Genomic DNA, 16197 nt, shown 5'->3' with positions numbered 1-16197 from the left:
AGCAGTAAAATAAGAAGACAATACCACCATCTTCACAACTTTTACAAGCAGCATTAAAGAAAATCTAATGCTCACAGAACCATCCATGCAGCTAAAACATGACTGTGTACTCTGATTTAAAGAAAATCTCCTTTTTCAGTGTCTTACTTCTTGATTATTCCAGTTACCTGAGGAAAAAAGGCATCTGTAAATGCACAAGTATATTTAGAAGCCACTGCTCAGTCTCCACTGCATGTAGCAGAGAGGTTAGACGCCAGAGAGATTCTGATCTCTGACAAGTCTAGTGAAAATTGGCAGCAGGCTTTAATGCCCCCACTGAGGGAAAAGCAAGAAGTCAGCTGTTATCCAGCAGCAGCTGCCTGGCCAAAAGCACACATATACTGGCCAGCCGATCACCCCGCACGCTGCTCTGCCCAGGTCAGAGAGGGAGCCTGAGAAATGAGGGGGTGGGAGGGCGAGGAGAGCTGGGACAGGAGAGGGATTGCAGGGTGCTATGAAAAGGCATAACAGACAGGCTTGGGAAGTGCTGGGACACTGAATAAAAATCAGTAGGAAACCAGATTTTACTGGTTTTGTTCCTTCAGGAACAATCTGATATTTAAGAAAGAACACTTTATACTCAACTCTGTGCTAAGATACTGTATTTAGTGAGAACGGGTAGCAGCTTCCCCCATCTGCACATCAGTATATTTCATGTTTCACCTGGGTGACCACAACACCTACATGGCTATAGAGTATTTTTTTCCTCCTCTGAGGCCGCACTAGCAAGTCTGGACAGATAATATTACACATTAAGGCATTTTCTCTTGCATTCATAGCACTGCTAGATGACAGTAATGTCATTAGCTTCCTATTGAAGGGCATTAGCTATTGTTTACCCATGGAAAAGCTCTCCTTTGCTTTTCACAAACAGTATAAAGAGTAAAACAAGCAAAACTAACATTGGAAATAGATCAAATATCATAATCATGCACCTCAAGGGAAATCTAAACTGCCCTTCATTCTCCTAAATGGCAAATTCCATTGGCAAGTAACTTATGCTGAAACTGCAGAGTCAAAAATAAATGTCAGCCTCTTTAATGGCTTTGGCAGAAGAGTATAAATTGGAGTAATCTGAAAACACAATAACAAACAGCTGGATTGATGCCATCAGGTGCTGAGCACTGTGCCTTGATGTAAGAACTAATTTATCCACTTGCTTACTCTTACTCAAGTAAATGGTCTCCCTGGACTCAAACTGCAATTAAGCACGTTTCAGTGTTTAATTGGATGGGAGCAGAATGCCAGGCACTTTGTGGGACTGAGCCCACTGAGAGTACCTTGCACGTCCACCAGACACAAACAAAATTTCTAACTCACTAAGAATAAAAGGTGAACCCTCACCCTTTCTCTCTCAAAACCTGCTTCTAAGCCAAAAACTACCTTGATTGTACTCCTAGACCCTTCTAGTTAAAAAGTCATACCTACATCTTTTTAATCCTGATGGGGAAAGCAGGAAAGAATTTCACAGCAAATTGTGAGAATCTCTTAGCTCTAAGAAACCATGTATTTTCTGTAAACAAGACAAGTTGCATCAACATGGATGGGGTTTCTTCGTGTTAGACAGAGTCTCTGCCATCATGTATCCTTAAAGGGCTGTGCAAAACCTTCCCAGTTTCCCAAGGATCTCAGCTAGAGCACTTCTTTGTGTGCTCTTTGTTAAGGAGACAGAGAAACTGGAGAGAGCATTGAGAAAAAACCAAAAATGATCACAGATATAAAAGAATGGACTATGGAGAAAGACTGAAGGGTTTCACCTCACAGCAAATGGCCGGGTTGGTTGGTAAGATGCTGTATTGGAATAGCGTTCAAATATGTACAAGTTTGTTACAAAAAGAGGGTACTGAGCAGTTGTTCTCCAAGTCCAACAAAGGTAGGACAAAAAAGTTAACTCTCTCAGTGTACACAAACCAGTTTCAGAGCAGCTATTCAGCGGCATTTGTAACTATAAGATTAGGACAAGATACCTCAGGAAGCAAAGAAATCTCCTCTACTGGAGGATGCTGATAAAAGGCTGTACAAACACCACTCAGTGACAATCTATATATATACACTGTTCTGCCTCAGAACAGTGGGAATGGACTAGATCACCTATGGTCCAAATTTTCTAGAATTTTGCACATCAGCACCTTCTGAGTTCTCCTAACTTGCAAACCGCCTAACTGTAACAGACATGACCAGTAATTACTGAGCCAGCATTACAGGAGGAGAAGAGCCTCTGCATTTGTGTAATGCTTTGTTGCGTAGCTTGGTTGATACGGAATGGTCAGCTGCATTTCATTTATTGCCTGCTGTGAGTAAGAAATCCCCATTCACTGTTACAGGATATTTTGCTCAGACAGAGGATATTGCTGCCAAATAGCGGCAGCAGTCTTGGCTGAAGAAATTCTCAGGGAAGAACCCCCTATTTTGCATCTCTGGAGTTAAACTCACTATTATTATAGATAATACTATGGTTATTGAATATGACTTCCTCACACACTGGCTAGTATAAGAAAATATTTATTTTGGTACAGACATGCCAAGCTATTATTAAAAAAGTTCTAATGAGATATGTTTTGACAATTAAGAAATCTAGTGTTTTAATGGCAGTGCTGCATCATTTAATTTTCCCCCAATGCAGCAGACAAACTTTGATCCCAACACTACACTCTATCTGGTCACAAGTCAAGCTGAAAGAAATAGTCTACTCGGGTGTTTTGTTTCACAGTGTCAGAGAGAGGCCATGGTAGGATTCTTCCAGCCATCTCTGAACAGTCAGACACTCAGCTATATTTACAGAATGAATAAACTGCCAGAAATTAACGAAGTCGTTTCTGCAGGAAGATGTCCATAATAGAACCATTAGCAAGTCTGACTGAGGGAATTCAAAGACAGATAAACGAAAGCCCCTATTAGACATCTTCAAAATGCTTTTCCATTCTGGGCATAGTTGCTAAATGTTTCCAGAATTCAGTGCTGAAACTTCCCAGGATACATACTCTAATGGTCTAGAATACACAAAACTGCATTGTAAAAACCAATAGTGTGATAGACTGCTACTGTCGTGTCAGAAAATCTTATTAAATGAGGATTCTGACATCCACATAAAATGAAACATAGTATAATGGGGAATAATTGAACTCATTCTACCTACCCACTCACTACATGCTCTTTATTATCTTCTGACTGCAAACACAGCTATTGGAATGGGAGGAGGAAGGAGAGAAGAAGAACTGAGAGAAAAGAAGATACTATCCATATGACTATTTTGTCATTCTAGTTTTATAACAGATGCAGTTAGGAACAGAACATGTACATTATGTGTTAGTTTTCAATAGAGTAACATATAAGAAAGCCCTTCTGGATCACCTGCAAAATTACTGCTTTGCTGTTAACAGCCTACGACAGATTGTTATTGCTAAAAGTTTTAATGAACATGTTTTGTCAGTAATAAAATTTGAAGACAGCTCTGTCAAACTCAGAAGTATAAAAATGCTCGTAAGGAAAGGATAATTATCACTACTTACCGATTCCATACCGTGTCCTGTAATATTCTTTAGTGAATTCATCACAATCACAGAGTATTATCTTCCTTCCCCAAACATTAATTACTGCCCCTATTTTCAGGTCACTGTCTCTGTAAAATTCCTGATGCACTGCTCCTGTCTAATAAAAGAGGGAACATTTATACAGCAGCTTTATAAATCTCAGAATCCCAAAACGTTTCTTAAAATCTAGGTCATTTAGTGCATGTGATTTCGAATATAACCTTCATAGTCCATTTACAAGTATTTTTCACCCCAAGCTACTTCACTTCCACAAATGTGGAATTTACATAGAGTCAATCTCAGTAGTTTTCATTTGAGCTATTCTCCAGTGGCAACACAATTTTATAAATAACTCTCTTTGTTGTAGAGGATAACAACCACAGAAATTACAAAAACTACTATAAAGACATTCAACAGCTGGAGGCATTCAGTAATATCTGACCTTACGATTGTCCAGAATGTAATGGCCAAACTTTCCCAACACATTGAGAACAGTGCGACTGGTGATTGTGCCTGGCTGATACAGCCCGGTGGGAGCGTACTGCAAGAAAAGAGACCAACTCTTAAGAAATACAGTCAACAGTGAAGAAAGAGAACACAGTTACCTTAGAACTAGCAGGTTTTTACAGACTGACTGATATTGTATTTTCTTGGGAGAATTTTTCATAAATTCTAAGGTAAGATTACACCACCAAACATAAAAGCCAGTGTATATGTCAAAAGCCAGTACGTATACCAGAGGAAGCATTCAGAATCTGACTGTGTATCCAAGTAAAGTTTGTTTTTTCTTGGAAGCAAACAGAAAGCAAAGGGTAGCACACCCAATGTAGCACATGGTTGTCAACATCTGCGCTACAGGCTATTATTTTGATTGGTAATAATTATAAAAACATGCAAAAGAACTCAGGGCTTGTCCTACAGTGCTAACAACTGCACAAATACAGGGTATTCAAGTCAGCATGATTCTCTTGGCAAAAATTTCAGTATTTTTTCTTACTATTCTGAGTTTCAAAATTACAATAGTAATTTATCCCAGTAATATCTAACTTAATACACAAACACATTACATTTTAAAAAATTATGAACAAACTGCTGATGCAGGGTAACCAAAGTGGGTTATTTTGTCTTACCACCTTCCCTGACACCCCAACTTTTGACTGATCTCTTCTGCTGGTCTTTCTCAACATTTCCACTGAATTCAAGGGCAGAAGCCAGCCCTTAAAATTGCAACATGCTCTTCAGTGGTAGAAGGGGTCTGTTAACATAGAGCCACTGCTAAATCGGCATCTCAGAACACAGGATGCACAAGGCGAGAAAAGTTTACTCTTTTTGCTGTTATTTTTTTAGTATAAAATCTCATGTACATCTATGGCATCACAAATATATTACCAGTCTTAGAAGGAAAGTAGGGAAGAGATTCCCCAGTATTTCACTTCTGCTGTGGGCTGATGTTATTCTGTCATCAGGATCAGAATCAGAAGTGTATCCAGCTCATTAATTTTATAATCATAATAAATTATTATAGGTTACAGAGGACTCAAACCCCTTGAAGATTTCTCTGAGAGAAGCCTTCTCATATAAGCACCTGATTAATGCCTGACAAAGCGTATTCATGGATTCCTCTTGATTTTAACTAGCTTTGCATAAGGTCCCAAATCTAGGTACTCAGTTTTATGAAATCACTCTAGATTTGCTACAAAGAAGTAATGTTACGGAATACTAAACCTGGACTTTTCCAAAGGTTCCAAATATAAGTTATATGGATCAAATCTGAATTCACCTCAGTTTATCTATCAATATTAATTAATTTTCTGGACTTCCATTACTGTAGAGCTTTATTAATACATTTATCTTAATATACTAATATGGGAGAAAGGAAATCACAGGGTATCTTTCTGCCTAAATTCTCTCCTTTTAATTTAAGAACAACAAGCCTAAACTTATTTTATTCCATCACTTATTAAGCTATTATATCAATGTGTGCAAAACCTAAATCATGCATTTATGATTAATACTCTGATAACACTTTCTAAGTACTACTACAATACTAATACAGGATTTTCAAAAGAAGGCATTTAATACTTCTTCATTAGCTGAAGAATTTGAAATAAGCTGAAATTTTCCTTCCTCACCTTTGGAAGCTTATCTCTTCTGAGGAAAAGTGGAACTGCATCCCGGCCTGAGTTTACTGGTATAATTTCTTTTATATCAATAGTATCATCAGACAAATAATAGTGCAGAACAAGTTCCCGTGGGTCATGAAACATGGATTGTGGGTCATCCCACACACAGAAAAAACGTAAAACACGTCCATCGTGGTCCAGAAATTGTTTCAAAGCGTCAATGCGCTCATAAGGGCGCAATGGCTTCATACTGTCCAGAATCTGCAGATAAAGCAGAAATTAAAAGAAACACCTTTTTAGTTATTTGCTCTTAAAAACAGGACACCAACCTGCAGAGTAACATCTAATCTTACGACATGCCTTTAGGATTTTCAAATAACACCACACAATTACAATACATGAAACACTATTTATGCCATTAACAAAGAACTACTTACAGGGTTGCTGTGCCCTCAGAAAATACATGAAAACAATTTTGGATTGGTTTTGATCCTTGTTTTTCTTGCAATAAGGTCCTTCAGATCAGAGAATTGTTAAATTATTTATAGCACAGCTCAGTTTTCAAGAAATTGCCCATGGTAATCAGATCACTACAACTCCAAATAGCATCACCCTTCCTGATTTACTTCCATAAAAATTATTTTTTATAAATGATGTGTTATGAAGAATTAATTGTTCTTTTCCCTTTGGTGTTTTCTTTCTTTTATCTTTAAATCATAGTTTATTAACTTTTGATTTATGCTATACAGTTAGCAGGTACTGGGCATGTATGTTCTCCTCTCAATATACACCCATAGGTCTGAAAAGGAATAGGACATCTCCAACTAAAGATACATTCCAGCTGGTGTGATCTATGACAAGATGTTATCCACAGTTACAGCTGCTGCAAAACCAGTAGCACTGCATTAAATCGGATCCCAGGACGATGATCCAATCCAAGGGCTGCATTTACATACTGTTAGTTACAGTCACATATATAAACAGTGTCCAAAGTGGGCTAAAGGGACAAGACAGTCCTTCTAATCTACAAAAATCTCCAAAATTGCTTCCAAAGAGGAATGGTGACAGACATCAGTCAGACAATGTAAACCAAACCATCTGAACAGAAAGAACTGTTGACTATGGGCAGTTTATATCATTGTCTAAATTTATCCATCGATACATCTGGCCTTAAAAATCTGAGAGGGAAAAGGCTTGTTCTTCCAGAGCATCAGATCAAAAAAAGGAGGGCAGAACCAAGTTTTGCCTGCAAATGTCCCTGCTGATCTGCAGCACTCTTTGCATTTCAGGCATCATCATGCTCATGCAACTTGGGTATTCACCATCTCAGTACCATCTTTCCTTCCCGACCCTTGAAGATACAATGAGACCAAATACAGCCACAGAGACAGATAACATCATCATCCGTGGGATATCATCTCCAGCAATACAGAAATATGAATCTAAGGGCTTTGCTACATTTTTCATTGGTCTCATTTTCTATCATCACATTCCTTACTTTCCTTTGTACCTTCATTTTCTGGCCTTCTATTAGGAGTCTGGTGCAAACCGATTTAATTTTGCTCAAAACGGCACAGAGAAATCCACCCTTAATAAATAAAAAAAAAATTACCTTCCACAAATTAGTCACAGGGAAGTGAACGCATAAAGCAGCCAGAATTTGCTAGATAACTTTTCTGTAATTTCTCAACAACTGAGAAAGTAAGACATAGATTTCAGTAATTTTTGGTCTCTTGATGCTCTTATTTCTCAAACCATTTCCCCTTCTCCATTCTCTTTAGGCACACATATGCACAACACTTGAAAGTTTTGCTTGTTTAAAAAAAAAATCTAAGCAGGTTATGCAGTACCTTATATAATGTTTACACAGTCTGCCAATATCAAGACAACTCCACATGTGTTAATATATACCCGTTACCTACAAGGCCTGATTAAGGGAAAAGCAACACATAGCCAGCCTAAATCACCACTACACTGAACCAGGAGATGTATTACAAATACTACTTTTCACTGGGGAACTGCAAAAAGCCTGAAAGCATGAATGAAGTGAAACCAACACGTTGGCCTGAGAGTGCCTCAGATACATGCAAATTGTCCTGCACATCTCAGTCATAATTACCTTCCATTTTTGCTGCTGAGACCTGCAGCAGTTTTCTCAGTAGGAGGATTAAGTTGAATGCACAGACACAGGAGTATTTGTGGCTTTCAGGGTACTACTAGGCTGGATCTATCATAACATGATGCATATCATGGGCCAGCAGTCCACGTCAAGAGAAAAATACAGTGCCATCTACACTCATATTAATCAAGGAAAACAGAACTGAAAGAAACTGTCATTATACCCTACAGAAAATATCACTCCCACTACTATTCCCAGAGAAAAAACCCCAAATACTGCAGAGGGGAATCCACATGGCATCTAGGAGGTGTGAGTGAGATTTTAGGAGGAGGTGTGTATGTGTTCCCATATACTTATAAAAGAGGGAAGTGCGTTCAAATAAAACCCTAAAACTGCAGTGTGCTGGGTTCTGTGTGGCAGAAGAATTTGCTTTACACATGCAAAGAGCTGTTAATAACATAGAGATGAAGGATGACATATGAATAGACCAAGTAAGTCTGCAGAAAGCCATGGATGTGCTTGAATCACAATTCCAATTAGATCTTCCTTTAAACACTTTAAAAGTGTTTATTATCATTAAATTAGCTAAAGCAAAAACGTTTGTAGAACATATCATACGTCTGTTTTTTTCTTTTCTATTTAATACTGAAAGCTTTATTTTATTTTTACCAATTAATCTTGTTCTGTTTCAAAAGGTGTGTGAACACAGCAGGATAAAATCAGTTATATTTGAGACTTCACTATGTTAGTACTGTGAGTCATATAATAAAACTTTTAAGAGCAAGTTTTCTCTTGGGATTTATTATGTTGAAATAGCTACTTTCTATTTGCTCTTAATGAAATACTTTAGACAGTGCATGTTACTGATAGCAATGGCACTTCTATTAAAATCAAGTTTTCACTATTACTGTGTCATCTGACCTTTTGTCGCTCTTTGGTGTACGGGTCATCCGGACGACCTGTGGGAGGATTTAATCTAACTCCCATCTTCCTCAGGAAATTTTTTGTAAACTGGTCACAATCTATAATCTTATATTTTCGGGCATAAAGGATTACTTCTATGTTGATATTGAAGTGATCTATAGTATAGAACTGATCTTCATGAGGAGGTGGAAGTGGAATCCGGTGCCGTCGAACAATAGTTCCTGTAAAAGAATTAGAATAAATTCATCATTATCCTTTGCTCTAAGAATCACTTCACAGAGTTGCTAATTTGCTATGCTGATATGACCAAAACAGATGAAGCCACATGGGATAAACAAAATCATCCTTCATTCAGCAAAAGAACTATTAGGTAAGAGGATCCTTTTTATTAGCAACAAAACTTTACACGGACTGTCTTCTGGAACCTCAAGTTCTAGTATTTGACTGAAGTTAATACAGAAAATTACCACCTTCTGAAGCAAACAGGAAACCACTGGAATAAATTCCCATTTGTCGGTGCAAACATAAAAGGTTAGTATTTTTTCAAAGTCTTCTTTCTCATTATGAAGAGATAAGTCTTTTTTACTTTTTTTGAAAAGCAACAGAAGTCTCCAGTACTCAGTAGTATAATTGATTTTTCTTTAAAAAATAAAACACACAAAAAGTTGTGCAAAATACAGGGCGGGGGGGGGGGCATGGGAGGGACAAAATTTTTCTGTACTCTCTGCAGGGTGAGGAGAACCATATGTAACTAAGGTTAGAGAAAAAAAAAACTCCCCTACAAAGGAACTAAGTGTGACCTATCAAGTATGGAGGCAGGCACATTCAACTGAGCTTCCTTAAGGAGCACACTGAAAGTAGAAACAACAGAGATGAGTTGGGCTGATTGCTGGGCTGCAGTAAAGAATCCATCTCAAAAATACAGAGCCAAGAACTCATAACCCATAATCTAACAGGAACACTGTCCAAAAGGAAGAGAAAGGTTGGGAGGGTAAAGGAGCAGAAAAAAGAGAGATATTTTAACTTTGTTAAAAAAAGAACACACATTTGCTTATTGATAGTCTTTAAATGAAAGGACTGCTATTCTGAGAGTACTGTATTTGTTTACATTTACCACATTAAAAGAGAAGGAATCTGCTATTGGTCTATCACCTGAAAACTCACAAATACACTGATGAATTGGGTAATGCTTCAGAAGTACTTACTGCTGATGATTAAGAGACTGGAGCACCTCTCACATGAGGAAAGGTGGAGAGAGCTGGGTTGGTTCAGCCTGGAACACAGATGGCTTGGGAGGAAAACTTATCAATGTTTATAAAAACCTGATGGTAGGGATTGAAGAAGATGAAGCCAGGCTTTTCTCCATGGTACCCACTTACAGGACGAGAGGCACAAATTAAAAGATATACAATTCCATCTGAACACAAGAAAACACTTTTTTACTGTGAGGGCAATCAAACACTGGAACAGGCTGCTCAAAAAGGTTGTGAAGCCTCCATTACAGAGATACTTAACACCCAACTGTACATGGCCTTGGGCATCTGGTTCTAGCTGATCCTGCTTGGAGCAGGGAAGTTGGACTAGACAGTCTTAAGATATCTCTTCCAACTTCAACAATTTTGTGATACCACAAATATTTCAGAAACAACTTATAAGCTACAGCCTCAGTAGGTTAAACAAATATGTAACACATACTTTCAAGAAAGGTATGCAGCTGCAGATATGACAAGCTATGATTTATTCCGACTGAAGTTAGAGTTCACAAAGAATGGCAGATCAGCATAGGTGGGAGTAAACTCTTTTTTTTCAACATTATGAAAGAACAAAAAGGACAACTGTGAAAGTTTTGCCACATCAATACTTCAATATAGTTGTGTGAAAATACCCTGCAGAGTAACAAGATGGTCCAGTCTTCAACCTCAGGCTCTTTGCTGTGTTTACCAACCCCAACACCTCTAACAGCAACTTCATATGTGGATACCCACAGGCTAAGACCAGACAGGAACCACCAACCCATGCTATTATAATAATTCCTTGACACCATAGGTTCCCAACAACTTTAGAATTACAGTAATTATAAAAGGTGCAACTTCAAGACAACTGCAGTAAACACACAAAAATCTGAAACCTAAAAATAATTCCAGTACTAACCTACTACTGCAGTAATAGTTTATTAGACACAATTATCTAAAAGGTCTACCTCATTATCTCTCACTACAGAACTGCATCTCTTTCCAGTGCCCTTCAGCTGTGCATCTGGTAGTGTTTCCCACTGAGTCCCATTTGATGATTTTCCAGCACTGCTATTTTGTTTTGGAGGTAGGTGGGGATGGAGGGGGCCCTGGGGGGAGAGGGGATAAAGAGAGGCAGAGGAAGAGGGAGAAAGATATTGCTGTGTGGTTTTGTTCGGTGTTTGAAGGGCCTTATTCCTAAATTAGTCCATGGAAATTCTTTATTGTTAGCTTTATTTCCCTAAGGACTAATCTGTATGAAATACCTTCCACTACTACATTATCAGAGTTGTTTGTGAAATTCTAACTCCTACAATGAAAACATACCCTTAATTTTTCATGGGAATAAAGCAACAAAGCAGATTTATTTTATGTTCCCATTAAAATAATTATTTAAGACCCGTTCAGCACCCCGGTGTTTCACGTATACCAAATCCGACATTCTGGTTACTGACCTTTGTAAAATAAATTTGAACCTCTATCTGCTTAAACATGCTTATACATGTATTTAAGATGCGTCCTCATGGAAATATTAGTTAGAAGACATGGTAATTAGCACATTTCAGCATGATGCAAAACTGCATCACATTACCCTTAACAAACCCACATAGTTTAAAATATGTTACCTGATTTTGACTAATCCTTGGGTCACTCCCACAAAAGTCAGCAGATAATGTGCTAAATCAGAACAGTCCTCCACATAAATGCAAATCCAGTTGAACCATCATTTTAGCGAAAATATAATGGTTTACAATTTCCTAATATGAGGCGTTTTCTGAGGGTATAGTCACTTCAGAACTGGTGAATAAGCCTTCAGCTAGCTTTTCATATCACTTTTCAAAGTATAATACACATGCCTATTTTGTTCTGAGGGATAAGAATTTCTTTCCTAATGGAAAATGTCTTATAAAGATAATATCTGTAGCAATCCTTTGCTTTTATTAGGTATCACTGTGCTTGATCTACACATGTAGAGGACACATTTTATACTGTTGAATTTGAAATTTAATAAAACCTGATCAGTTGAGGTTAGGTCTCAGCATTTTTTAAATTGTCTTTCCTTTTGGAAAATAATTACATTTTTACTTCTAGAAATTTGCTACAAGTTGTTAAAGGAGGATCTGGGCATGTGCAACACTCAGGGCTGTTCTTGATGGTTTTTTTGTCTTTTGTCAGTTTATTGAGCAGGCTATCCTGCTGCACCACCAAGCATTATTTTAAATATCTAAAGCTCTCCTCCTGTAAAGGGAGCTGGAGTACTGTTTTTCTCTGACAGTGGTGGTGGCATCGAGTTCACACGCCATAATGTGTAGTGTATCTTCTTTTCTCTCAGGGTTTCTGATTACTTGGCAACTACAGCAGCAGCTTAAGAAGACCTTAACAGTAGTGAAGGCCTTTTGACTATGGGGCAGCTCATGAAGCTGGACAGCAAATTATTTGGTCTCTACTGCTACACTGCTCTGCAGAAGAAATACAGTGGTATCAAGAATTTCCTCAGCACAGCTTTCTGACTCCCTCTGCACTACTCAAGAGTGCATTAGAGAGAGGAGAGGAATGGGCAACACCTGGAGTTCATAAACTCTTTGACTTCTTGCACTGAAAGGAGGAGAAGCAACCACTACTATTCCTGCAACACACAGAGTTCACCCCAATAAACAACGGGCTTCCTACATTCACTTATTCACCCGTGTCAGAACATAGCAAGGTCATGATTTGGCCACCATCAAGTATGGCAAAATCACAATTATTTCAAGGCCTCGGGGGAGGTCTTAAACTCTTAGATAATCGGTCATATTGGAGCAGCTGACTGCAACTTCACTTTCCCGCTTGTACTTTCCTCTTCAGCCAGCCGGCCTTGGGAACCCAGCCAGCAGGCAGCTCCGCTCTCTTTTTCAGCTGGCTGACCTTGGGGAAACCAGCCAGCTGCTCCACTCTGCTCTGGCTTGCAGGGCCTAGATTGCACTGGAAGCTACAGTCAACCCCATGGGATAGAAACGACCTTCTGATAAGACAGTATCAGCCAGCCACAATCCTGTTAACTGGGAATTAGATCTACAAAACACTTGCACTGCCATATCTAGCCTGGCTCTCTATGGGAGAATTTATTTTTATATGGGAAGAATAATTAGCGTTCTGGCTCTGGAAGAACATAGTGGAGTTTGTGATGTGGTCAAGTTTACTGTCCTTTTTACTCTGTACTCCCTTATTTTTAGTTAGTTCTCGTGTACTGTGATTGTCCTGACATTTTTTGCTTTGATTCTGGTTTCTCAAGTTCAGGTTGGCCTCTGCATTCCTCTGTTTTTTGCACTGAATTGCTCTGTTTGTGTAGATTTCTTCTAATATTTTCCAAAGTTCAAACTATAGCAAGGCAGTTTCCAAAATGAAATTAAGTTTAAATTGCAGTTATTTAGTAGCAACCTTATCTGTCCAAATTCGTGTCCAAGTACAGCAGCCAATTCCACAAAGCAGTTTTTAAAGTCACTGAAATCCATTTCCCACAGATCATTTACTTTGTCACTTGGAGATTTTGATCAATGGTAAAAGCACATTTTCTGGCTTTTTTTTTTTTTTTTTCCTGAGCCAATTTGTTTAGTTTTGTAAAATTATAACCAAAGTTAGAAATTCTTCTGACTTCTTTGACAGCTGTTCCTTCACCAAATCATCCTGCAGGACATAAGCCTCTCAAAGTTTTTTCCTGCAAAGCCACAAGTACTAACCACAATGGGGAATACAGTGGGAAACTGCTACATTTCTCTGATCCCACCATGCCCAGGGACACCCATTCAAACCATCAAGCTCTCATTTGTGGGTTATGGCATAAGCATGGGTAATCCCATGGCCTCAAGGCATTAACCAGCTAAACTAAGAAGATCTACCTTTGATCTACCCCACCACCTGCCTTTGATCTACCCCACCACTGCTGTATCTATTCTTCAAGAAGACTCCTGAGAACAGCCATTTCAGCTGTCTCTTTTCCATGGGGGTAGGCATCCAAGTTAAGGTCACCACCACCTTCTGCCTTCAACAGTTCAATTCCACTTTTTCCATCCCTGTTTTTTGCTGTTCCTCCTTTACACAACCCCTTTCCTGGCACTGCAGCTCTCCAACTGTTCACACAGACTGGGCTCATCGTGTTCTTGATGCTCCCACACTTCTTTCTTCATCCACATCCCCATGACTGTGCTCTCTTGTGCAGTGCGGTTCGGTTTTCAGCAACCCAAGCTCTGCTGCAGTTGAACTCACTCTCCCCTACAAACCTCTGGCATTTTAATTAACTAAAACATTGTATTTTAGCAGATGTGCAGAGGACAGCGTGTGGTTAAGATCCTGAACTTCAGTTCACTTCAGTTCCTCATCCCGTTATGACCTTTACTGCCTGATTACAGGCAAGGTTTTCATTCCTTTGTGCTTCAGTTTACCAGCTTCACAATGCAGACAGTTACACTGCTGTTGTTCTCAGGCTTACAAATACACAGTAAAGGACGGGGAATTTGAATAATATAAGAGAGATATATAATTGTAATAAAAGAAGGAATGGGCCAATTTTTTATTGAAAATAGAATAAGACTAGCAGCTAATTGTCTGGGATTTCTTTTTAAGACACACTGCTTTTTCATATATTCAACAACAAATATTTAGTGCCTTTAACGTAACAACTTTATGTTTGTTCTTTAGTCATTGAAGCATGAAGTCAACACCCAAGTGCATGTAAAAAGAATCCTCTGATAGGCATCTTCACCACCTTTTTCCCTCCACATCATATTAACCTCTAGGATAATAATATTTATGTAGATGTTTATGATAAAGTATAGGACCCAGATCTTCTCATCAACTATGAAGCCTAAACACATCCCAAATAGTCCTTGGGCCTTTCAATCTACAGTATCTCTTCCTTCCTAAACACCATCAATATAGAGAGCTTCCTTACCAGCCCAGGTACCAGTAACAAATAAATTAAGTGCACTTTTGAGATCCCAGAACATTTCTTTTTAATCTATCAGTTTAATACATTGTGTGTACACATTCATGCCACCTGAAGTACTCATACAAAGTTGTAGAGGCCTTCAAAACATCCTTGCATGGAAGACTGAGAGAATTCTTGTTTCTCTCTAATACTATTCAGTTAATTTTAGATCCCATACTGAAGGTGAATCCAACAACACAAGATACAACCAAGGAAATAGGGGGAAACTGTAGCCTTCCTGTCACCACAGGAATGTGACTAGACTGCCAGGAACATCAAGCCTGAAGGGGCAGCCTACACAACCCATACTACAAAGACAATGAAAATCATTCATTCCTATAGCTAGATTCAAAGGAATCAGCTTTATCCTGCTCTAATGAACCTGGCTTCTACCTTCCCTCTCAAAGACATCACCTTTGCCTCCCAGGTTAACTGCACTTCTTTGGTCGTTGGTCATTTGTTCTAAGCCACAAAATCCAGAAATAGCCACTCCCACTCCTGTGACACACCAGTCAAGGAAAACCTAAACCAGATAATACCCCCTCCTTGCACTCATATGTGTGAGGTGGGAAACAAGTAACTTCTAAGTTCCCAGGGAAAGAGATCCAACATTCTTTTCTTCGGGTCTTGAAAAAGCACTTGCTCAAGGTAGGAGTAGGACAAAGTTTCTCTGAATTCAAAATCAGTTCCTGCTGAAGAGCCAACAAGATTTCTGGCAAGAAGAACTATTCACACAGGAAGAGCAGGGCCTGAAGTACTGGTTTAAGAAAAGATTCGCAGGTAATTTTATCCCGGGTCTAACAGTAATAATGCATGTAACACCATTAAATATTATCCTACTCTGTAGACAGAAATGAATGGCATCTGCTCATTTTGAAAAAGAATAAAGAATACAGTAGTTAAATGGTTAACTTATTTTCAAAAATTGCTGTGCTAAGACCCACCAGAATGTACAAAATATATTTGGGGATTGGGAGGCACAGTCATCCCAAGATACTCATCCCAAGACATCCTGCTTGTCTGGACTATATCCCTTGAAAACTTTTTTAATTCTGGCAGTGACCCATAAACACCAAGAAGCAGCAGCTGTGTTCCCCTTCTGCAACAGGATGTTGACCGCTAGATCACAGTTTCTTAATGTAAACCAAGTCCTTTAATACTCCAGTAAATCAGCTCAGTAAACCCTCCTCCAAAAGTCCTCAGCTGGCCAACATGCAGCAATGTGACACTGAGGCAAGGCAGCTTCTGAGAGGCATCAGGGAAAAAT

At 38.8% G+C, this 16197-nt stretch overlaps 1 protein-coding gene across 2 annotated transcripts in view; it reads right to left on the bottom strand.

The window, feature by feature from the left end:
* EFHC2 (EF-hand domain containing 2) overlaps positions 1-16197 on the bottom strand; it is a 63121-nt gene that overhangs the window by 32486 nt on the left and 14438 nt on the right. For both annotated transcript variants that reach the window (XM_074904855.1, XM_074904864.1), the window contains exons 4-7: positions 8733-8956; positions 5702-5953; positions 4012-4110; positions 3549-3687 (exon numbers count right to left, since the gene is read on the bottom strand). In XM_074904855.1, the coding sequence (XP_074760956.1) occupies positions 3549-3687; positions 4012-4110; positions 5702-5953; positions 8733-8956 (714 nt within the window). The remainder of the gene's footprint in view (positions 1-3548; positions 3688-4011; positions 4111-5701; positions 5954-8732; positions 8957-16197) is intronic.

The sequence above is a fragment of the Athene noctua genome, chromosome 1 (assembly GCF_965140245.1).
Source record: "Athene noctua chromosome 1, bAthNoc1.hap1.1, whole genome shotgun sequence".
In the NCBI taxonomy this organism is placed as follows: domain Eukaryota; kingdom Metazoa; phylum Chordata; class Aves; order Strigiformes; family Strigidae; genus Athene; species Athene noctua.
The sequence above is the reverse complement of the archived record's forward strand: the minus strand, read 5'-3'. Positions and strand labels throughout refer to the sequence as shown.